Raw genomic sequence first — 23217 nt, 5'->3', positions numbered from 1 at the left:
TGTCTGCGCATTGCATCTGTTCAGTTTATGAATGCAGTTTGCTAACCAAACTGCCTCCATTCTCAACAATGTAATGAATTGTACATCAATTGTTACTCTTTAAAAAAAGCAATATTCTACACTACTTATTTACTCGATGTAGAAAGTAATTTATTTCTCTACTAGTTTTGCAGTACTCTGCAAAATCTCCAGGGATAAACTGTCAACCTGGCGGAGTGTGCACGATATCATAGGAAACACACTGCAGCCACTCTCAGTATATGAGTGCACAGTGTCTTTGAGTCAGCCCAGGGCTTCAAAACGGGCCTTCACAAATCAGTGGGAGATTTCACAGTGGCTATTTCCATCTTTTTTTATCCAGTCAATGTTATTAACTCACAGGGAGTAGTACAAATGAAGCAACTGAAGTCCTTGGGGAAAGAGCTAAATTTCTGTTTGGTATCAGTAACAAGAAAACAAACATTAAACCAACTGATAGATTATATCTTTACACTAAACATGTTTTTTTTTTCTTTTTTCTAATCTGTATTAATATATAACAAAGAAAAAAAAGAGCCTACCTGTTCCAGGTAATGGAGAGAGAGGTTGATATACTTTGCATCGGTGAGCAGCTGCCCATTTAAACCAGTCTTGCTAACTCGGTCCGATCCTGCCAGATCCACCAGGTGGAGCTTGGATCGCCGCAGGGTGGCTGAACCAGGTTCACGCCTGCATAGGTGCACAGTGAATATACAGTGGGAACGAGTGGACGCCTGGTTCATGGGAGTCTGAGGATGACAAAAGTGGTCAAGTGACAAGAACAGATTTTAAAATAATGTTGCAGTTGCAGGTTTGTGAGAGAGTAATAATCCTGAATCCTGATAAACTGGCACACGTGGTGAAACCAGAAAAACAAAGGGGGGAATTAATTCTTCATTTCTGGTATTTTCCAATTCAAACAACAACAAAAAAACACGTTCCCTTTGATTCTTATTTTTTTCTTGTTCCCACTCATTTATAGATCAAAGTCACAGCATGTGCAACCAATGCGCGGTGAACACATGGTAGCGGCTTGACAAAAGCTGAGGCTGATTTTCAGAAGGCCACTGGAACAGCAGAAAGCAGGTTGAGACCAGAAGGAAACAGAAATAGAGCATGAGTCACTCTGCACAAACAAGTTTTATTAACTAGAGGAGGATGAGGGCATTGCTGACAGAATAAACAGAGGAAATGGACATTCACTGACATAGCGCTGAGCATGCACTTCTTGCAGTTTGAACACATGATGCAGGTTTTATTAAGCAGCTTTTAATTAGAAAGGAGGTGTCATCTCATCTTGTAACTCTCAGTCATCTAAGATATTGACATGAGCCACTTTTTCTCACTGCTAAAAAAGATCACCATAGACAGTCTAAAAAAGCTGCTCTGACTCTGACTTACTCTCGGCATAAAAGTGCAGACACCTGACTGTTAGGGTCATGACTAGAGATGGACCGATCCGATATTACGTATCGGTATCGGTCCGATACTGACCTAAATTACTGGATCGGATATCGGAGAAAAATAAAAAATGTAATCCGATCCATTAAATATCACGAAAGCACCTCACAAAACTTGCAACACGCCGTAACTCACCTCAGAACGTTAGCACGTCGGAGCAGTATGCATCACGTGATAGAGCGGCTGTGGCATGCGGGACCTGTCTGGATAGCATGTGGAGCTTCGCTAGCAACCCGGCATTTCATCTCCGACAAAGTTATCCCCGAGAGAAGTAAAGCAAGTGTGTAAGTCCATCTCTGAATGTTTGTAAAGCATTCCTGCGTTAAGCTTAACAAACGATATATGGAGCGACTGCCTCTTCTTGCTGCTACTTCAATCATGAAACTGCTTAACGATCAGCTGATCGGCTTTTCTGTTGCCAGTCGTGTCTCTAGTTTGCTTTTGGCCCACTTTGCACCAGAAAGAGGAAACCAGCGGCTGAACAACAGCAGCACGTTTAAGCTTGATCAGCTGTTGTTAGAATGTATTTAATATTACTTTCTACTCCAGGATCTTTTTCTACGTAGCTGACGCTGGTAACTGTGCAGGGGCGGATCTAGCAAAGTTTAGCCAGGGGGGCCGATAGGGCATTAACAGGGAAAAGGGGGCACAAAGACATACTTTTCTTTCTTATTCTCATTTAAAATGTCTAGCTTTTAATAAATAATTATCTGACACCCAAAGTTTTAATTTGATGTAAAATGAATAGAAGTCAATTACTGTATATAGTAACTATTAAGTCTAATATACCCTAGTAAGCTATAGTACTTTTTCCTTTGGGAAGGTACCATCTGTGCAGTCTGCAATTTTGTTGAAGAAGGATGTTCGGATATTCAAATTTATGATATCGGTATCGGTATCGGACATAAAAAAGTGGTATCGTGCCATCTCTAGTCATGACAGCTAGTGACAGATCTTTCACTATCTTAACCCTCTGCTGTCATCCCTTTCCTCAGTGCAAATTCCCTTCACTCTACACATGTCTCTTTTCTCCATATTGTATCCCCAAAGTAACGTGAGGCAGCTCTTATATGTTGAGCTGGGATCGCATTTCTAATAGTTTTGCATAATGGGTCAAGGTTGGGGATAGTGTGTCCATGCTAAATTAGAGAATTTACTTCAGGAACCCTTTTCCATCTGTAGTCTTGTGGATATGGATATATGTTGTGGGACCTACCATGTAGACAGATGGAAAACTTGAGGTGGAAAACAGAGCAGTGATGTAAATGATAAGTAAGGATGATTATTAAATCAGAAAAAGCAAGACAGGGAGAAGCTGGCACAAGGGAGGCTTGCAGAAGCACAGCAAGCTAAAGATGTTTAAATATAGAAAGCATAAATGCTCAGGTTATATCCTGTCTTTTGCCCTGTGGCATTTGGAATGGGCTTCAGCCCCCCTTCCCGACAGGAGGGAAATGGATTGATGATAGGATGGATGAATGAACAGATGGATCATAGTTCCAGAAGTCATAGAGTAACTTAGCATATAAGCATGCAGGCACACTGGGGACACAATGGATATTAATAGTTATAAACAATGTGTCCACAGGGGAAAGTATCCCTATTCAAAACATATAAACTATGGAGTAACATCAGTAAAGTACAAGTTGTCCTCAATGGAGTCATGTCCTTTATTCTCACACATGCAGACCTTATGATAACCTCACACTAACCACACACAGTGTCGCAGGGGATCAACAGAAAGTGGTGCTACAAACTGCTAAATATATAGAGTTTGCTGATCCAAAATACTGAGAGGGAAGCTGAAATTTGGCTATTTGTGTACAAACATGTAAATAATTTTGATTCTGATTGGATTCTATTCTGGTTCTATGCACCCAGCTCACCCCCATAAGTTGGAGGGGAAATCTGAGAGAAGAGGAGAGGTCTAAGTCCGACATCGATGTGAAGCCGAAACAGAAAAGAGCAAATGAGAGGAAACCTTTCCTTGTGAAGCTAAGGTGTGTTTTTTTTTTTTTAAGTCCTGTTCAATAAAGTTGTGGAGGGGATTGTAAAGTCTCAAACCGAGTGAGCTCACTGCCTGTGGAGTGCGATGTGATCCGATGTGTCATCTATTAGCCACATGGCTGGGAGTAACAGAAGAAAGAAAGCATTGCTTTATTGGAGGGTCTGCATGGAGCAAGGACTTGATTCTGGCAGAGACCATTTGACCATGTGGAGGGTTCTTTGTTTGCTTCAGGCTCAAGAGAAACCTTCCTGTGATGAAGTCCCAAAGAGGACGAGTCAACAAAAGTCTGAATGTGGGTGGACAGCGGTGGGGTCTCCCCTGCTGCACATCGCAACCCTTTAAAAGTTTTATAATGAGACTTCTGAGAATGTGTTTGCACTGAAATATCCCTGAAGGTTTCACAGCAATTGACATAGGAAGCGTGTCAACCAAACAGATGCAAAACAAATGTAATATTGTTCAGGGTCCGGGCTCTGACACTGAGGGGGTCGCGGAAAGATCACATACAGAGTTATTTTCCACTCTTTGTGATTGTCCCACCGCCATTAATATAACCTCTGCTGAATTAGTCTCACCTGTGATCAAGTATTCTGTCCATCTCATTACTAGACTCTTATGTTTAACCTCGTCTGTTGCCAAACAGACTTGTTCTTGTCATAGTCGAGCAGGTGCTGTATTGAATTGTATTTTTATTGTTTCTAGTTTTTTTTTCTTCCCTTGTATTTTTAATTCCGCTGAATCCTTAATGTCCTTATTGCAGAACCTTTTGCTTGTTTCGTGGTTTTTAAATGCCTTTGGTGCTGCTCTCTCTGTCTCACATGTTTGTGTTACAATTCCTGTCTAGATGAGGCTCAGTGGAATAACTGCATTATTTGATGTTCATATTTTCCCTCATTTTGTGATACTCGTATGAAACACTACCTACTAAACATATTAAAAAGTTCCAGAAACTCAATCTTAGATCCTGAAACATCTACTATATTTTTTTTACTTTGGTTTTGTTTCATGATAGCATCACAGCCGCACACTTCAACATTCTCATTAAGACTAAAGAGCCTGTTTGAAACCTGATTATCCTGTTCACTTTTACTGTCTGCTATTTACTTACAAACTACCGAAACGAGCAAACGAGGTGAGATCAGCCTTTTGCTCCAAAGCTCAGGTTGCAAAGCAAAAGCTGACCCACCGCATGTCTCATCAGCGTGGGGAGTCTGGGCGTCTGAGTGTGGAAAAAAACAACACCACAACATAAACATAAATTATAGAGAGAATGCTTGGTTTTACTGGGGAAAAAAACGGTAAAAAGGACCACATGGGACCAAAATAATATTTTAGATGGGTCTTAAGGTACCTTTTAGAACGCATATTGCATTTGTGGACAAAAAAATGCCTTTTATGCTGCTTACCCCGGTAGTGGTTAGCGATATTTTTGTATGCTGCCTACAATCCTAATTCTTAACACTGCTTTCATAGCATGTAAATTAAAAAGCAGAAGCCTTTATTTCCCTTTTTGCTCTTACTTCAGCGATCATACGATTGGTGTCACCAAGGAAGAGTAGATTTAGAGCCTCCTCCTCATTCACTGACTGCTGCAGGGACAGGTTCCTCAGATGGATGTTTTGGTCTTGATCCTCCATAATCATTACTTTTCTGAAAAAACAGAAAAAGAATCTTTAATGGGGAGAATTATCAAAGACAAATGACCAGAAATCAGACAAAACCCCCAATCATTCCAAGCAAAGCAATTACAAAAAAAGAATTATCTGAGTTATGTCATCCATTTCCCTCTCTTCACCAGGCGTCGCTCAGCTCTGAATCCAAACAAACCACACATGCATGTCAGTGTGGGCTGCGACCCACTTTGTGCTTTATCTATCTGGGAGTTCATGATTTGATAACAGACAGGGCTTGCTTTTAAAAACAAACAGGTGATTGGTTCTTGCCCACATCAGGCACCCTTTGAAATACGGTGCACTTAAGGAACCCCTGTGATCTCACCACATTATTTCCATCCTGCCACAGGGGCTGTGACACGATGGCTACTAGACTGACATGTCAAAGAGGGTGGAATGATACGCGAACACATGCAGACAATTATACTAACATGTGTAGGCAATTGAGGTGGTTTGATAAAACAGAATTAATCTTAATGTGATTAAAAGCTGTGGCCTGGCAGGGTTGTTTTCCTAAACAGCCACGCCAACCCGAAATATAAATGTTTATTGTATTTTTACAAAAACCGAGAATGGATTAAGGTAATTTGCAGACTTCTGGCATCGAGAGGGCGGAAAACTGAGTATGCGATGGAAATAATAAATAAAGAAGAGAATGGGGTACTGTAGGCAGTGAAAGAGAGACATCAGTCAGTGCCACAGCTTCTCCTTGAATCAGCAAGTGTGGCCAGAGCACAGTTAACGACGGGCACTGTCTATTTCCAGAAGACTGTGATTTGTGGGTATCTAAACCTTGAGCTGGATTCTCTGTGAATGGAGAGGAGAAACCTAAATCGAGCAAGTACATGAAAATACTGGATAACACTCTCAGAAACAGAGGTGACAGTAAAAGTCTATTTTTGCCTCTACATGGGTATAACCTAATTACTTAACTTTTCTGAGAAAAAAGGAACATGCAGGAACACATTTGCCTTGATTCTTCTAGATTTTAAGTTGCAAAAGCACAAGACCGACTGTTTTCAGTCTAAGGTAGCAAAAAATAATAGTTTTGCCGTAAGTTGCATGAAATGTAATTTAAAGTAAAATGTAAGTTACATACATAAACCCTGTGAAATCAGCTGCTCTGCTGAACCATTACTGCAGCCATCCTCAGTTACCTGTTGTATGTGGATCTTTCTGCATTCGGTTTTTAAACTGAAAAGCATGCTCTACTGGGTTAACATCAGGTGATTGTCTTGGCCTTTGAGTAGCATCACATTTCTTTGCCTTGAGAAACTCTTGGGTAGCTTCTCTACTTTGCTTTGGACCATTATCTATTTGCACTGTCCAATCAGATTGCAGCATTTGGCTGAATCTGAGAAGAGCATAGACCTGTACACTTCAGAATCCATCCTGCTACTTCTATCAGCAGTCACATCATCAATAAACACTCCGCTGCATTGGCATGCCAGTGCCATAATATTGCCTCCACCATGTGTGATAGATGATATGGAATGCTTTGGATCACGAGTTGTTTCTTTCCGTCTCCGTACTTTTATTGTACCGTCATTCCCATTTAAATTCCTATTTAAATTCTTCAGTAAAAACATAGAAAGCACCCAAGGTACCAATGCCCGCTTTTGTAACTGTCATGGACACTTAATTGGTACAATTTTCTACTGAATCTAGGATATATCCCATCATACCAAATGTCATAGAAAGACTGTTATAAACAGCTATGACAACGAGAACATGAAACTGAATAGGAACATGTGAAACATGGACGTGAAGTAAACTAAACCTGACATGAACATGAAAAGTAGAAAGCAAGACTCTGTAAACTGACAAGAATTGACATGAAGTAAACAGATGACCCAACAATGAACAGAGGAAGACAGAGGACTTAGATACACAGAAGGATAATGAGGGAAGTGGACACACCTGGGGAGACAACTCTGACACAAATGAACAAGATGCCACAGGGGAAGCAAAACTAAACACACTGAACATGGAAACAGAAGACTTTCAAAATAAAAGAGGAAACATGGAGAGACATGAACTGGGACGTGCAAGCTTGACACAAGAGACAGAGAGAGGGAGCGAGAGAGGGACACAGAGGAGAGAAAATACAAACAATAGAGAGAATACTGGGTCGCAGACCTAGTCCCCTGACTATGTGCTTCAATTTACATGGAATGAGCCAGGTACAATATTGTCACAACTACTGATAAGTCCTATCATGGGTTCAATGGCAATACCTCAGAAGGTCCCACTAAAGGTAAAATAAAGTGAATGAATATAAATATTGTGTGTGACACAAACACAATAGGCAAAAAATTTAATGCACAGACCAGCGTCTAGACAGATGGAAATTAGGATTGCAAAGAAAGATGGAGGCAAAGTAAAAAAGAGGATCACGACGGAAAGGAACAAACAAACAAGAAAAAGGTTCTGAGTAAAGCAACAAAAGAGCCCATGAAATCCTGCAAACAAATGGCAGATGGACAAAAAAAGACCGGCTGCAATGACCAGCTTTGAAAAACTATTTATCCACATGACTCTTTTGCTCTCCTGCAGTCTGCCACCAGGTTGACCACATCCATTGCGGTCCCACAGCCTCATTATGTCAGCTGGCAGTTCATAGTGGGCTGCTAAACACTAGAGTCTCCATATTTCACCACACAATAACTGTGAGCCAGGCTGAGGTGGCTAAATTAAAGTTAAAATATACACCATATGACCCTAGTTGTTGACATGTGCAACCGCTTAAAAATAAGAAAATGGGCACTGACGGTAGGTCTTCCAGTCGAGATGCTTCATGTCGGGAATCCAGAAGGTCGTATCCCATCTCATTGTAGATCTCCAGATAAGAGATATGTGTGGTATAAACCATGCTGCTGTCCTGTGGAGCACCAATAAATCACATAAAAGACTTACATATTTTTGACATTTTTCTGAAGCTAATAATAATAATAATGGGTAAAAAGACGATTGTTATGTTCTGCACATAATCAACTGAAAAACAGGCAAATGAACAACAGTTTGCTGACCTGGCTGAACCGTTCATATAGGTAGGAAAGGGTGCGAGGAATAATCCCACGATCGCTGTACCGCTCAGCCCCTCCTGTGATGGTAAAGGTCTTCCCGCTTCCTGTCTGGCCGTATGCAAATATGGTGCCATTATAGCCAGCCAACACACTGCAAAGACACCCACATTATTAGCAAAGTTTTCGCGAATAATTCAAGCTAAAGTCAAAAAATAAAAGTACTACCATGTAAATGAGCCATTAAATATCTATCACTAATGCCATGTTTATACTTTTCAAGTTGTGCTTGACTCCTTTCTCTAAAAGTTGAAGGCACACAAATACATAAACACAGGTGACAAATTAAAGTAAAAGAAAGCTCCTTGGCATTAAATATATTCTTTCAAAACACATGATAGTGGTGGACAGTGCACTAATATCTCCCAATAGTTTCTTCATCTGATCAATATGAAGGCCATCATTCACATAAAGCTAAAACAGCTTTATCGAGTGAACTGAAGGGCCAAGTATAAGTTAAATGACAGCTGTCTCTTGAACTGTAAATCATGCAGAGTTGCTCTAGTAGAGTCTAGCCATAAAAATATATTTCTGAATGACCAGAATAGGTCCACTTTGAAGTCTGGAAACAAGTGGCACAAACCTGTGAACAATACTTTTTCATTTTTAAAGAAAACTGTAACTTAGCCCACCCTGTCCTGTCCCACTGACGTACTCTCACTTTTCCTTTATAAAGACCTCTGGAAGGAACAAGATCACACTTGGGGCTTGGTACCCAGTGCAGAACAGCAAAGTGAACTGGACTCAAATTTCTTGTCTTGGCCAAATGTGGATGTTTCTAATTCTGATGGCCTTAAATTTTTCAAATTTTAGTAAACTGAGGTTATTGTGTTCACTTCCAGATGTGGTTGTGTCGCGCCTCTCTTGGACCTGGGCCCTTTGCAGCTGTATATAATATCAGCAGTAACGAACCTCAGTAATGCTCACAGTTATGCTCATCTTTTAACGGGTACACACAAACATGAGCACATTTACTCCATCGTGGCTTCCTGCCACTGGTTTCCCATTAATTTTAGGGCCCATTTTAAGTTTTATTATTTGTTTTTATAACTTTTAATAGATCAGCACCAACTTACATATGTAAGCTGCTGACTGCAAGAGTCCCATTGAGGTCGGTGAGGTCAGTGGACCAGCTGCTCCTTGCAGTCCCTGAAGCTTGACTCAAAACAAAAGGTAACTGAGTTTTTTCAGCCACAGAAGATCCCCTCATTTTTTGCTCCTTGCCTTTTAACTCAGAATGAGAGTGGTGTCTTCTTGCCTTTTGTTTCTTGTCATTTTCATTGCTTTGCTTTGCTGTTTTGGTCCTATAAATAAAACTGGATTTGGTTGGACTTCCCTAAATGTCACCAGTTCTTGCTCATACGCCTCCAATGACATCAGCATTTTAAATCTGAAAAAGACCATTGACTGTACTCTTCAGCAGACACCAGAGGCCTTTGTTAATTGAATGTGACACTTCAAATCCACAGGAACGGATGGCGACGGCGAGCAGAGAACTGCAATGGCGACAGATATCTGCCGGTGAAGGAGGAATGTGGTGGAGTGACAGAAAGAGCCCAAAACCACTCAGCTGTAGCAGGTCCGGTAAATTTTGGTTTGGCACAGAAATGTCCTTCTGCACGTGCTCAGGGCCATGGAAACCAATGGTATTCAGATCTGTCTGAATGAAATGAACATCTAAAAATGATAGAGCTCACATGAGACAAAATTTATAGGCAAAACAAATTTTGTGTCTTCTTGGAAATAAACCAGCTAGTAATGGTAAAATGACAGAGGGGCCTCTGACACGCGAGCTTGGATCAAAGGTGTGGGTATCCTGTGTGCTCCTGACTCTGCCAATAGCAAGGAAAAAGGATATCTTTACACTATATTTTTCGAGATGAATTATAAACGAACTTAAGCCTCGCACTTATTCTAATGGTGTAGGCGAGCCAAGGTTTGAGCAACGTGTGGGTTTCCTTCCCTGTGTTCCACACCCTGTATGAAAAGGGCGAGGGAAAAAACTGCATCTCAGTTAAAATAGAACACTGGGTCCACTTATGAGAACGGCGGTTGGTTGGTCAGCCAACGGGCGTCCATTTAATCTACTGTGAGTCATGGAAGTGATTGGCAGGCGTGGGGAAAAGACACTGGCTCAGTGTTTAGCTTAATGTCAGTACTAATGATGCGGCCTGGGCCCTGCCACTGAGGCTTGGGTGTTTCCCAATGCTTGTTCCTGTTTACACCTCAACTTTCCTGGAGATTGGAGAGTGATCGCTCAAAAGATCCTTGTTCTTTCTGTTGTTTAAATGCGAAGCTGTGTGTCCAACCTCTTCAGGTGCAAAGATAAAACTGAACAGACCCTAACTGAACTTCAGCAGCAGGTTTCACAGCCTTGTGAAATAGATTACTGTCCTGATAGAGGGTTTGACGTGTCAGCCCGACATCATTTCACTGGCTCATCCCCTTGTGGAGCTATTAATGCTGGTTTGTTTTTAAGCTACTGTGCTGGAGTTGAAATAACTGGTTCCAGTTACACCACAGCACAGACACAGACTTTAGTGCAAGTAAACGAGTTAGAGCTTTTGGCTAAACTTGAAGTGTGCCAAGTATGACAGAGCACCAACCAAAACAGCAACCTGACAGTTACTGCTAGCCGAGATGATAGGCAGCCGAGTTTTAGTGCAACAACAGCGAAACTGCTGCAAATTCCTGAATGAAACAGAATAACAACGATCACCGTTTCTTAAATACCATTCATCGTTTTAACCATGACTGTCAGCTTAATACCTTCATGTAGGTTAACTTCCTTTTCACTAGCATTTCGCCTGTTTATCTCTTATATTTAGCTAAATATTTTGTTTGTGTCAAGGTCTGTGCTCTGTCAAGACCATGTGAAGGTTGAAGTGTGGACCCAAAAGCAGACACGCGAAAACAAAACTTGATTTCCACAAAGAGTGAGCTGTTTATTAGAAACTGGGAAGCAAAAAACAAACAAAAACAAAAAACGAAAGGCAGGAGAAAACAAACACAAAACTAACATGGGGGGACTTGAGCTTGACACATGACAAACAGACGACCAAACAAAGGGAAACTAACACAATATATACACAGAAGGTAATGAGGGAATGTGCAACAGGAGGGAAACACAGCTGGAACTAATCTGACGTAAGGAGACAGGGAGGAAGCAAAACTAAATACCCTAAACGCAGAACATGGGACTATCAAAATAAAACATCAACCACAACAAATATGGAGACGAGGACTTAACACTTAGGCCGGGGGAGAAACAGCCATGGGGACACAACTGACTGGGGACACAGAGAGGGAACAGTTACTACTACAGTCACTAGAGCAGGGCGATATGACCAAAAATATTTATCACGATATACATTTGAAAATTTGCGATAACGATATAACTGACGATATAATTGACACTAGACAAACTAGTTTACAACTCCACAACTTTATTAGTGCAAAAAAAAAAAATCAATGCATTTTCACTTAAACAAGCAGCTGTTTTTGTGTGCATTAAAGTTATATAAAAATGTAACACTGCAAATGCAAATTCATATTGGGCGTACGTATCCTCAGCATAACCATGTATAATATCCACAAAACTTAAAGAGGTTATACACACACAATACTGTAATATTATGTTGAAGCACAGTACGTGTCACTCCGCGAGGCTCCTGCCTACGATAGCCGTAATGCTCCGACAATCCATCAAGCGGTGCGAGTTCGTAGCTTAGCAAAGTCGTACTAAAACATTTGACAGATTTTCGAGCGCCGTGTACGACATAAAATCGTTTCGAGGTCAGTAAACACAACCAGAATTCATACATAAGGCACACAGGATTATAAGGGGCACTCTTGATTTTCAGAAAAATCAAAGGATTGATTTTAAGTGTATTTTCCAAAAAACACGGTAATAACGATCGCCCGCTAGCACGCTCTACCAAAAATAGTGCTTTGTTGTGTATCTGATGGATGAAAGCCAAACCAGTTCCACACCACTGAAATTGCAGCATTTTTACAACCAATTCTGGTTCATCTATTTCATTCAACGATCTGCTTTCACCCTTCTAATTCTCCGCCATGCTTTTTCCGCCATGTGCGTACGAAAACAAAGGCACTGCGCATGCGCTTTTTACCCATACTCTATCGCGATATTTCATTTTCTTATTGTTGCCCAACATTATACCGGTATTACTGTGAATGGTATGATATGGCCCAGTCCTAACAGTCACAGTAAAAAAAAAAAAAGGTACCCTTTTCAATTCTAAGATATTTTCAGGTCTGTTCAGATGGAACTTTGCGAACCTAAACCTGCCATGTTCTTTTTAGAGAAAAGATGCTTTCTCCCTTCCAAACAACACATGCTTGTTCAGTGTTGTTCAGTGTGCTTCCATGAACTTTAACATTCAACTAACTGATACCTGTACAGTCTGAGTCAGCTTTGTGCGGTTTGTCTAAGCAAAACAAGAAGCTGAGCCTGGGGTTGTCCAGTGTCTTGAATGTTTTCCACTTGTGAATAATCTTTCTCACTGTAGAATGATAGACTTTAGAAATGGCATTATAACCTTTCCGAGACTGATGTGCAGCAGCATTTTTCTGAAGCCTGCATTACTCATTATGTTTACTGGACACCTGTTTTTACTCACATGCAATGTGTTTGTAATGTGCTTGTGCACTAGATGCTCACATGCTGCTCAGACATACTTTTATGTACGTCTGAGTTGATGTTAGATGATTCATATTAGCAACCATTGCTCGGCCTTCATGCATTCATTATGCTGCTGTTTATGTTGTGTTTTCAAGAAGTTGAAGTTAGTTGTGTTCCTTTGGAAATCAGACAGAACTTTACAGCACTCAGCCTATGTTGTGTTCTTGATTTCCAATTAACAGACCTTGATGTGTTTTCAGGGACAACCTCATCGCCTGCTGGCTTGCTAGACATTTGACTTTTCTTTTGATGGTCTGATATCTGTTGTATTAAGCATAGTGTTACTCTTCCAGATCCAGAAAATGTCAAGCTTCACAAGAGCTGTGACTGAGATAGACAGGCACGTTGTCAGGCGGTAATTGGGGGAGCACTTAATTTGTTTTTGGTTTGAATTTTATTGGTGAGACACACATTTTGAGTATTTTTTAATAATTTAATTGTGGTAGATTAAAATTGTAATTGAGTTTTAATAATTGTGCAAACTTATTTTGCACTGTTGTCTGGACTGATTAATGACATTGACTTTACTTTCTCTGGTCGTTGGTTTCCACATCATTGCTAGCTTCCTGGGTAGATGGCCTTTGTCTATTAACATTACCATTTAGCTCAGTGGGTGAGCAGACGACCACATGCTGAATGGCTAAAAAGCAGCCGCCTGGGTTCAAGTCTGACAGCTAAGCAATAACTAGTTGGAATAAAGCCATGTCTTCACATTAAGTTACTAATGTAAAGATACTGCATTTCCCTGATAGTTTTTAAACAAAGCCCTTACTGTCTTGCTTTTTTAATAAACATCTGTATGTTTACATATATGGAAAGAATACTGACTGATAGACTGAGATGAGTCTTTGTGTTTTTTTGCATACTTGTAAAAGCCAGCAAGTCACATTAGCTGGGAAAAAAGTTTTTAAATCTCTTTTTGATGTTATTGATACAATTGTATGTCTCAGCAATCACTTAAATTGCCAACTGGTTCTCCACCTGGAGGGTCAACTTAACCCAAAATAACTGCCGAGGGGTGTTGCCAACATGAAGACACTTACAAATGGACTTCCTTGATATCAGATTAAAGACTAAACAACTAAAAGATGCTAACTTGAAACTGATACAGCAACACAAAGCCGGGCTGTGACTGCAACTTTTTAACTAGATTTTTACCATATGCAAGAACACAGAGGAAACTGTCGAAAGGTTGCGTGGGGAGAGCAACCTAATAACCTGCGTGAGTCAGGTCAAATGCATCCATATCCTTAGTCAACCAATCCAGACATCTGACTGTGCTGTTTATATGTCTGCTAATGGCAAAGATAATTCAAAGCACTTGTGGGAGTCCATAAATAGCTTCTATTGTGATTAAGACCAGTGATGGTAGGAACGAAACTGAGACAGGACAGGGTTCGACAAGGAGAGGAAGAATCTTGTTCACATAACAATAACAACAGCATGACTTGCATTTGATGACAGGAAATTCCAAGTAAATTCCATCTTGTGTGCTGTTTTTCTGTGTTGAATGTCAGAGCGGGCAGGGGGTAAAGCTCTGTAAGACACAGTGTGTATTTAGAGGAGTCTTAAAGAAGCAAGAAACTGCAGTTTATCACTGAGGTACCATTCTGCACTGTGGGAGATGACAAAATGGTCTATAAAGTCAACAAATAAGGTTATTTCATGAATGCATGATCATTTTTTAAATTAAAGCCCGATATGAGATAATCCTATTTTTTCCAGTTATTTCATTTTCATTGACTTCTATTCTATTTAGCTGTTTTTCTTCTTTTTTTATCGTAGTTACTTTATCTAAGCCTTAATACTTACTACTACTATCCATTAAAAAATGGTATCAAAGTACGTTTTTAAATACATGTTTTATTTTTTTTACAAAAATACTCAATAACATTCATGTAGTAAGTGTCTCTTACTGTACACGTACATTGTCTGTGTACTACATAGTTTCACTATGTAGTACACAAATAACAACACATAAAAAATATTCAAATCAGACATGGGTTTATGTGTGTGTCTGAAAAAGGAATTCAGCTGATACTGTGTATCAGTCTTAAAAATCCTACACTGGCTGGGCTCTACTCTGTTCTGCTACTTCAGCTTTATTTTTAAGAAGTTATTGGAATGTATATTAGCTTACTGGATTAGCATTTGACCTCCACTTAAGGTAACCTTACTCTAGGTTGTTACAGGCTACACGATTTGAGTTTCCTTGGCTTCTAAAGTACCTGAGCCGGAAAAGGTAATTGCTAATTAATCCAAGGGAACTGAATAGTGCAGGTAAAATAATTAGCTCTGCTGATAAATGCCTTGTTCTATGAATGCTGTCTTCAATATTGGAGTCAAAATAAAAATGAATCAGCTACAGTTTACAGTGAAGCTCTGTACTGTGGCTTGAAAATGCTCTCACATTCATGATGGCACAGTGTGCCATCTTGCCTGCCAGTTCCATCCACTTAGTGGTTTAAGTATGCAAAGCATGCCAAAAATCACAGACACCCTTCATTTACATCTTAAGCCCTACTCACTTCCTGTCAACAAGGCCCTCTGAAGCATGTGTGGTCTCAGTGTGCAGAGAGGAACACTGCACAGGACAGGTGGACAGCGATGGCTGCGGTTTCGAAGTTAGCTGTATGCTATATACTGCATACTTGTACATCAGCGCAATGGTAAAACGACAACAAAGTTTACTTGGACACGATGAAGTTATGAATACCAGATAGATGCCAAGTTACAACTATCTAACTGCCCCCTTGTTGACCGCCATTGCAATATAAATGCTATATAGCTTTGCTTTGTACCATTAAGTGATTAACACCTAGTTCATACTCGCTACTGTCACTTTCACAAACAGCAGCATGCACCAAATGTGACATCAAACGAAGAATAAGGGTCAGTGTGAAAGAGAATGTGTTGGCTGATACTCTGTCTAGAGCACTTTCTCCTTGAATTAAACATTTTGGGGGTAATGTTAATTCTTGGGAAAGGGGGTGTTATGACTGTGATCGTAATCATATGTAAATTTGAGTGTGCAGGTGCTCCTCCGTGATTGGTGCATCCAGGGTGGATGGCTCGCACCGATTGGCTGAGGACCGGGAGGCAGTGGATAAGAAGAGACTGCCAGGGACTGCCAGGTCATTCATCCTCGGCCCAACCCAACCGGCAGACCGTTCACTGTGTCACTATGTTGGTTAATGTAAGAGCATGTAGGGGTGGACCGCCTTTTTGTTCGATCAGTTTTCTCCTGTTTTTGTTAGGCAGGGAGGAAAGTGATTGTCGTTTGGTTTAGTTCTTTTGAGTAGGTAAGTTGTGTTTATTCCTGAGATAGGCTACCTTTTGTTTGTTGTTTTGGCATTGGGTTCACCCTGAAGTTATGATATGCTGCCTTCCTTTGTTTAACTGCACTCATTGTAAATAAATCACTGTCACAAAATATTAAGTGTGTGACGTGCTGCTTGGGGTTGGACGGGGATGGATCACCCTTTATGTTGTGGTCTGGCCGTGCCTAAACGGGCCATAACAGTCAGTTTTTTACCAGCGTTACAATGATTTCTCAGCACAGAGACACAGAAATTCTTGAGTAGAGTGACAGTGGCGCTACAACAGCTTGAAAAGATGACAATTAAAAAACTGATCCTTGCTGGCAATCAGCATTTTCATATGATTTTATAGCAATAGATAAGCAAGTTGTTGTAACGTAGCGACACTACATTAACCTGATGGTTTAGTTATTTCACAATATTAGCAGATAAAATCATTTGAAAATGGTCAATTCAGCCAACTTTATCCATTCAAGGAAGTGTTTTGCTTTGTGAGATAACTTGAAATTTGTGTGTGTTAGCAGGCGATCTACTGTTGGTTAAGATTTGGTAAAAGAAAAACAGTGTGGGATTGGATTTGTTCCAAAAAAACAAACAATCCCTCCATGAAGTGAATATCCTGCTGATGTCTTCTCACTTACAGTGCCATTTTTTTATTTTACAATCTGTAAATAACATAGCAAAATTATACATTAAAATAATTACCTAATGGACACTTAACAACTTTCTTTAGAGTGCCACGTCCACTTAAAGTTTACCTGTCTGCAACTGGTTTGGCGATGTTTTCAAATATCTCTTCTTGTTTGGCGACCTGATCGAACACTTTCTGGAACCTGGAAAAAGGTGAGAGGTAAAAAAGGTGGTACGGCCATGATAAACTTGGCATAACAGGTATTTAACCCCGGGGTATTTAACCCCAGGTGTTTAACCCCGAGTCTAATATAGGCAGAGTTGTGAAAAAACTATTTGTCTTCCTGAGTTCTAAGTAAGGGGTAGACAATTATCCAAACCTTTGTTAGATCATAAATTAACTCTGATTAATCACAGTTTTTGGGAAAGTTGAATTCAATTTCATTAACCACTCACAGGCCTGATTACTGCCCGACTTGTTGAATTAAGAAATCACTTTAATAGAAGTTGTCTGACAGTGAAGTAGGCTATCTATAAGTTGGAAGAAAACTTAAAACAGAGATGAACCTTCCCAGGATTGGCCCTCCTACCAAAATTACTCAAAATCGATGACTCACCCAGGTGGTCACAAAAGAACCCAGATCATTAATATAAGAACTGCAGGCCTCACTTGTCTGAGTTAAGGTCATGATTCAACAATAAGAAAGAGACTGTGCAAAAATGGCCTCCATGAAAAACTACTGCTGACCACAAAGGACACAAAGACTCGTCTCACATTTGCCAAAGCACATCCTGATGATCCCCGAGACTTTTGGAAAAACATTTTGTGGACTGACGAGACAAATGCCAAACCTTTTGTGCTGTTACTTCTGATGTAAAACGAACACACAATTTTATAAAAAGAACTGCTGCTTTGTTGCTTCTCGACGACTTGCCATAATTGGTGAAACCTTGAATTCCGTGCCCTGAAGCAAACAGGCACAGGTACATTCGGAGAGCTTTTTCTCTCTTAATAAATGAAACCAGCATTTTGTATATATACTGTTGACTAATATATATATAAAAAAATCTAAAATATGTAAATGTGACAACAGGAAAACAAACACAAGAAAGCAGGAACTTGTGCTGTATATGTTGCTGGTATATCTGGGGTCATGTACCCACAGCAGAACTGAATAAGCACAAAAAGCAGCAAGAATTTAGTTTCCTGAGTGGAAGAGGAGGAGTTTGGTCATTCTGTTTTCTAAAGTAGTCACAGCCCGTCATGTTTTATCCCACAGTAAGATGAGAGAGATGAAGCGAGGAATCCGCCCAGGAAGGTTGTTAAATGTGGAAATTTTATTTCTATAAGGGCACAAGGGAACCTCCACAGGCTATTATAAGACTGTGTGGTTTTCAAGGCTTCTGAGTGTCCAGTGCTGTCTGACTCCCCAACTGTGAATTTAGGGCTTGGAAGCGTGGCATGAGCCCTGCCCAGAGGGTATATAAGGCTGCAGCTTTCACTACCAGCATTAAACAGATGTTCTGGCTCTTCACTGACAGGACTGGGGGATGAATTATTCACGGGAAAGTTCTTGTGCAACATTAAGAGCTTGAATTCTGTGTGTTGTCTTTATTCACACGATCTATTTCAATTTTTTTTTTTCTTGGACATTTTTAATGTCATGCCCTTATTTCAGACTGTAGCTAATTTGACTTTTATTACAGACACAACCAAGCAGTAACGTCCACGTTTAAAAATGAAGCCACTGTGGAAATGACAAACTCTCCAGGTCTTCTAATATCCCCTTGAGGCTGAACCCCATAGACTCCAGTGTTAAATTGCCAGCGTTATAGCAGCAATAAACTCTCTTTGTCATAGCTTTAATGTTTTTTTTTTTAGAAGTAGATATGTACTTTTGCCCCTACTGTTATTTTCCATTGGGCTGCCTCTACCGATGGATCTGCATATTTGATTTGGTACAGATTTTATGGTATTGAAAACGGGGGTCTTTACGGTAATGGGTTAACCACTGTAACATGCAACCACTAGTTCTTTTAAAAAAAAATTATATAACTCTTAAAGCCCAAATTTGCAGTATTAGGAGCTAAAAGGTCAATATGACCATAGACTGCATATGAAAGAGTCATGTATGACTGACAAGTCGCTATTCTATGAGCACAAAGTGCGCCTATTTTTGCAAAGGGTGAGCAGATTCGCCCCTCCTTTGTCACATCCAGTTTCAAAGCACAAAGATAGGTGATGTCAGGGTGGCTACATTCATTTTTTTTTTTTAGCTCGCTAAGCTTCAGTGAACTGACCTCTCAATTTGTGCTATTTGTGCTGGTTGTACCTTTTAATCCAATTACATGACAAATAACATGGGTTGCATTTGTTACTCAGGGCACACTTGGATTTTACTTATCACTAAGTAGCAGGATTCTGTGTCTATAAATGCAGCTTGCTAAACAAGCTATCTAGCTTTTGTTTGATAACTTAGCACTTCACCGATTCTTGTTCAAAGAAAGACCCTACAACAATACCATTTGATCTCTGGCTGTCACATACCTGAAGTTGTAGCACTCTCTCTTGTTGTTAACAAAGCCATCAGCCAGGTCCTTGGGCACAAAAAACTCCAGAGAGGAACCTGTCTGGTTCTCATTGTCCACAGAGTACACCTGAGGGAGCCAAAGACAACAGCAGAGTCAGTTTTATATAGCAGAGGAAGGCCTAAAGACTTCTATATCATACCACAGGACTATGCAGACGGATTATAAGCACAGGCAGTTATGTTCCAGCTCAGTAGCCACACAGGAATTCGTAGTCTTCTATATGTTTCAGTGTGCATGCTGTTACGGTATGTGGAGCCATACATGCGGCCCAAGTTAAACACAAAGACAATATATCATGTTAGGTCTAAAATATACGTTTAGACGTTTTGTGGCTTGGGTACTGCGAGCCCTGAAAATAAAAGGGTGGAGTTTATGGCGCTCATATCCTGTGGAAACAAATAGAACTGAACAAGCAATCACGATCAGCGTATAGTGTTGGCAAGCCCTGCAAAATCACCTCTACTAACCGAAGCTGAAGCCAAAGCGAGGAGGCGAGGAAAAACGGCATAACATTAAACCAATATAGAGTATTGAAAGTGAGGTCAGTCAGGTCAGCCTAAACACTCCTACCATTCGCTTTTCAGCTTCAAGCTTCAACATATGTTCTGGCATATGTTTCCAATGGACACTGATGCAATTACAAGTCCCTGAGGTTGCAGGAATAAAAGATAAGACCTAAATAACTGGATTGTTTTTCACTGTCACTCCGCCTGCAGTACTGCCTCTTCCATGTGCCAAACCTCAAAAAGCCCCCAGGAGGTAGCTGTTCTCATTTCACTGTGGGTGCCACAGAAAACCTTAAAGAAATAGGCTTATTTGTTTCCACCAGCTGCTGTGCTCACACAATAAAACAAGGAGAGGAAAATGATTTTCCCAGGAGTGCAATGACTATCATTTCCTATTTTTTTAACTAGTTAAACATTTTCTGTTAATTTTTCTCTCTCTCGCGCGCGCGCGCTCTCTATCTATCTATCTATCTATCTATATGTGTGGCATTCATCTCACAGCAGGTGTGTACTTTATTGCAAAATAACTCCAAGTGAGTTGGCTGATTATACCTTTTGGCTCATAATTTCATGTTTCATCATGCTGAGTCTGAAGCTCTCTGCAAAAAGATTATAAAGATATTACATCATTACTTAGAATGATTGTAATAATTAGTTTTTATACCCATACCAACTAGTGTGTTTTGTGGACTTGGAGAGGGCTTTCGAGGGTATCGTGCAGAGGGTATCAGTCTCTGTAATCTCAGGATCAACGACCTCCAGTTTGCACTGGGGCAGTTTGTTGTTTCAGTTATTTCTGTGCATTATGTTCACATCCATATTGTTATATAGCGCTGAACTAATCTAAACCACAAACTTTAGACATACTGTTTCATTAGTTCCAAATATTAAACATACAATATTTGGATATTCTGTTTCACAGCTAGAACTCCAATCACTGAATCCTCTTCTATTTGTTGTTTTTATTTAGTTGTTTATGCTGCAAGTCTAGTGTACGTGTTGTAGACTTTTATTGTGAAAGGCAAGACCAGGAAGAAGCCCTCTTGCACATGTATAGAACAAATAGGATTTCCGGTAGGAATAGGGCTGCAACAGGCCCACAAGCTTCAGGTGTTTCTGCAACCTTTGCTATGAGGCCTCATATGCTCAGGGACTTCCATCAGGGCACCACCTGGTACTGTTCACCACCTGATAAAGGGTTGCTGAGGCCCTAGAGAGGCTGGTGTGGATGGCACAGCACAGCAGTTAGCGCACGCTGCCTGACCTGCACCCAGCTGTGCCTCAGGAAGTCACTGAGAGGCACAAAGGACTCAACTCATCCAAACAGCAGCCTGTTGTCCTCCCAGTGCCCTCCGGCAGGGGATTCAAGATCCATAAATCACGTGGGAACAGAGTGATGATCGGTTTTATCCCCACCCCACAAGACTAGTCAATAAAAGACAAACACAAACATACACACAGACAAGTGCAACCTAACTTCTGGGTACTAATTCCTTTTATAAAACATAATCATTATTATATATTCATCTATTTTGTGAGAAAATCAAAAAAAAACTTGTGTTTTCTTTATTAAATTTGACTAGTGAGTCCATGCAATTCAAGGTTATTATGGTGAACTAAAACTAAAAAGAAGTGTAAAAAACTTTCTGGTTCACTGCACCAGGAATACAAAAGTATTATCTTGAATAATTCATGATTTCACTGCTACTTTTACACTTCCAGAGCCATCCAGAGAGCCGAACTGGACCCTTTGGGCCTATTGCGGTGCCAGCTAGAAAGTTAAAACCAGCTCTAGTATTAAACAAGTTGTTTGAAACATAAAGATGTAAAAATCGTATTACTGTTGAAGTTTAGTGTCTTTCCTGCTGCGTTATCTGAATTGTAATGTGCATCTATTGTCAGCAGACTTAATGAATTCAAGAAACTGAAATATACTCTTGAAATTTAATCCACTGTTTTAAAAAGGGTTTTTGTGTGACTACACGTGGAAGCTTGATCAGTCTCTATACAGTAACAAAATCTTGTTTATGTTTTTTTAAACATTTTTAAAAAATAATAAATAAGGCCTTTTCCAGATTTCATTATACATAACAAATCAACCACATACATGTGGTTGATTTGTCCACGGTGCACAGTCTCATGTCTATAACAGTTTTTCTACTATCTTGCATCCAAAATTTTGAATTTCTTAACACTCAGCAGCTTCATAGATCTATTTGCCTTACATAGAGAAGATTAGACCTAAAGATAAAATACTATCTATTTTTACACCTGACAGAGGTGAACTGTTACACAGAGCATTTGAGTCATCACTGGATTAAGGATTAAACTACTTCCCAAATATGTTACTAAACTTACCCAGCGAGTTTTTTCTTCTTTCTTTGTATCTATCCACCTTAGTGGCGTCTCTGATTTCCTTTAGTTTGCCTGCTGTGTGCAGTAACAACACTGTCGCTCAGTTGTTCTCCAGGTCTCTCAGACTGTTTTGTTTCTTTTCTGGTTCATTTATTGGACTCTACTCCACTAATATAAAAGTAATATATAGATTTAGGTTAGTGCAAAACAAGTGTAGTAGATAAGACTTGATGATCTAATGTAAGGCCTTGTTTAAGCAAAAGAATCTAGCACAGTAGTGTTGGACTAAATGTTACTGTGAGGCACTTACCGCCACATTTTTCTTGGTGGGTTTAATGCGAGCGAATATCTGAATCGTCTCTTTCACCATTTCCCCCCCGGTAAAATGAAACTAAACCGGTTTGTTTTCCTCACAGCCAGATAGCTATCTGACTAACGTTAGCATCACGGTCCTGCTGGCAGGAGTTTGTTGTATCTGGTTGCTAGGCAACTGTGTTCCGCCAACAAAGATCATTTGTTGATGTCAAGATGCCCCCTTGAAGTAAATTTCGCAGACTGGCAGTTTTAATTAATTTCACTTTGAAACAGTTTACATTTTTGAATCAGTAACACAATATGTAATTCTTGGTCTTTTCAGATAGTTATACAGGAAGTGTAACCACAAAACAAAGAGTCAGGCGGCTAAGAATAGGTGTTATTGTAGCGCACAGTGTGGTGGATGAATATATTAGGTGGCACAGTCACAGGTAAAAACAAACAGGGATTCACAGCTGTGCCATTTTGCTCTGATGCTTCTTATTCTCCTCTAAGAATGCATTTTGTATATACAAGACAAAAGGTCGGCGCGGGTTCAATGACTCATTCAG

General features: G+C 40.1%; 1 protein-coding gene across 8 annotated transcripts in view; it reads right to left on the bottom strand.

Moving 5' to 3' along the window:
* Positions 1-22817, bottom strand: part of kif6 (kinesin family member 6) — an 80326-nt gene extending 57509 nt beyond the window's left edge. For 7 of the 8 annotated variants that reach the window (XR_013970314.1, XR_013970315.1, XR_013970316.1 and 4 more), the window contains exons 1-7: positions 22662-22817; positions 19447-19556; positions 17027-17101; positions 8190-8337; positions 7932-8041; positions 5008-5137; positions 561-767 (exon numbers count right to left, since the gene is read on the bottom strand). Coding sequence is in view for 5 of the 8 variants with exons in the window: in XM_080871208.1 (XP_080727334.1) it covers positions 561-767; positions 5008-5137; positions 7932-8041; positions 8190-8337; positions 17027-17101; positions 19447-19556; positions 22662-22721 (840 nt within the window). In the remaining 3 variants the exon portion in view is untranslated. The remainder of the gene's footprint in view (positions 1-560; positions 768-5007; positions 5138-7931; positions 8042-8189; positions 8338-17026; positions 17102-19446; positions 19557-22661) is intronic. The other variant, XM_080871209.1, reaches the window with a different exon arrangement.
* Positions 22818-23217: the final 400 nt, after the last annotated feature.

The sequence above is a fragment of the Rhamphochromis sp. 'chilingali' genome (assembly GCF_963969265.1).
Source record: "Rhamphochromis sp. 'chilingali' genome assembly, chromosome: 21".
Taxonomy (NCBI): Eukaryota; Metazoa; Chordata; class Actinopteri; order Cichliformes; family Cichlidae; genus Rhamphochromis; species Rhamphochromis sp. 'chilingali'.
Note: the sequence above shows the minus strand (reverse complement) of the source record. Positions and strands in the feature narration are given on the sequence as shown.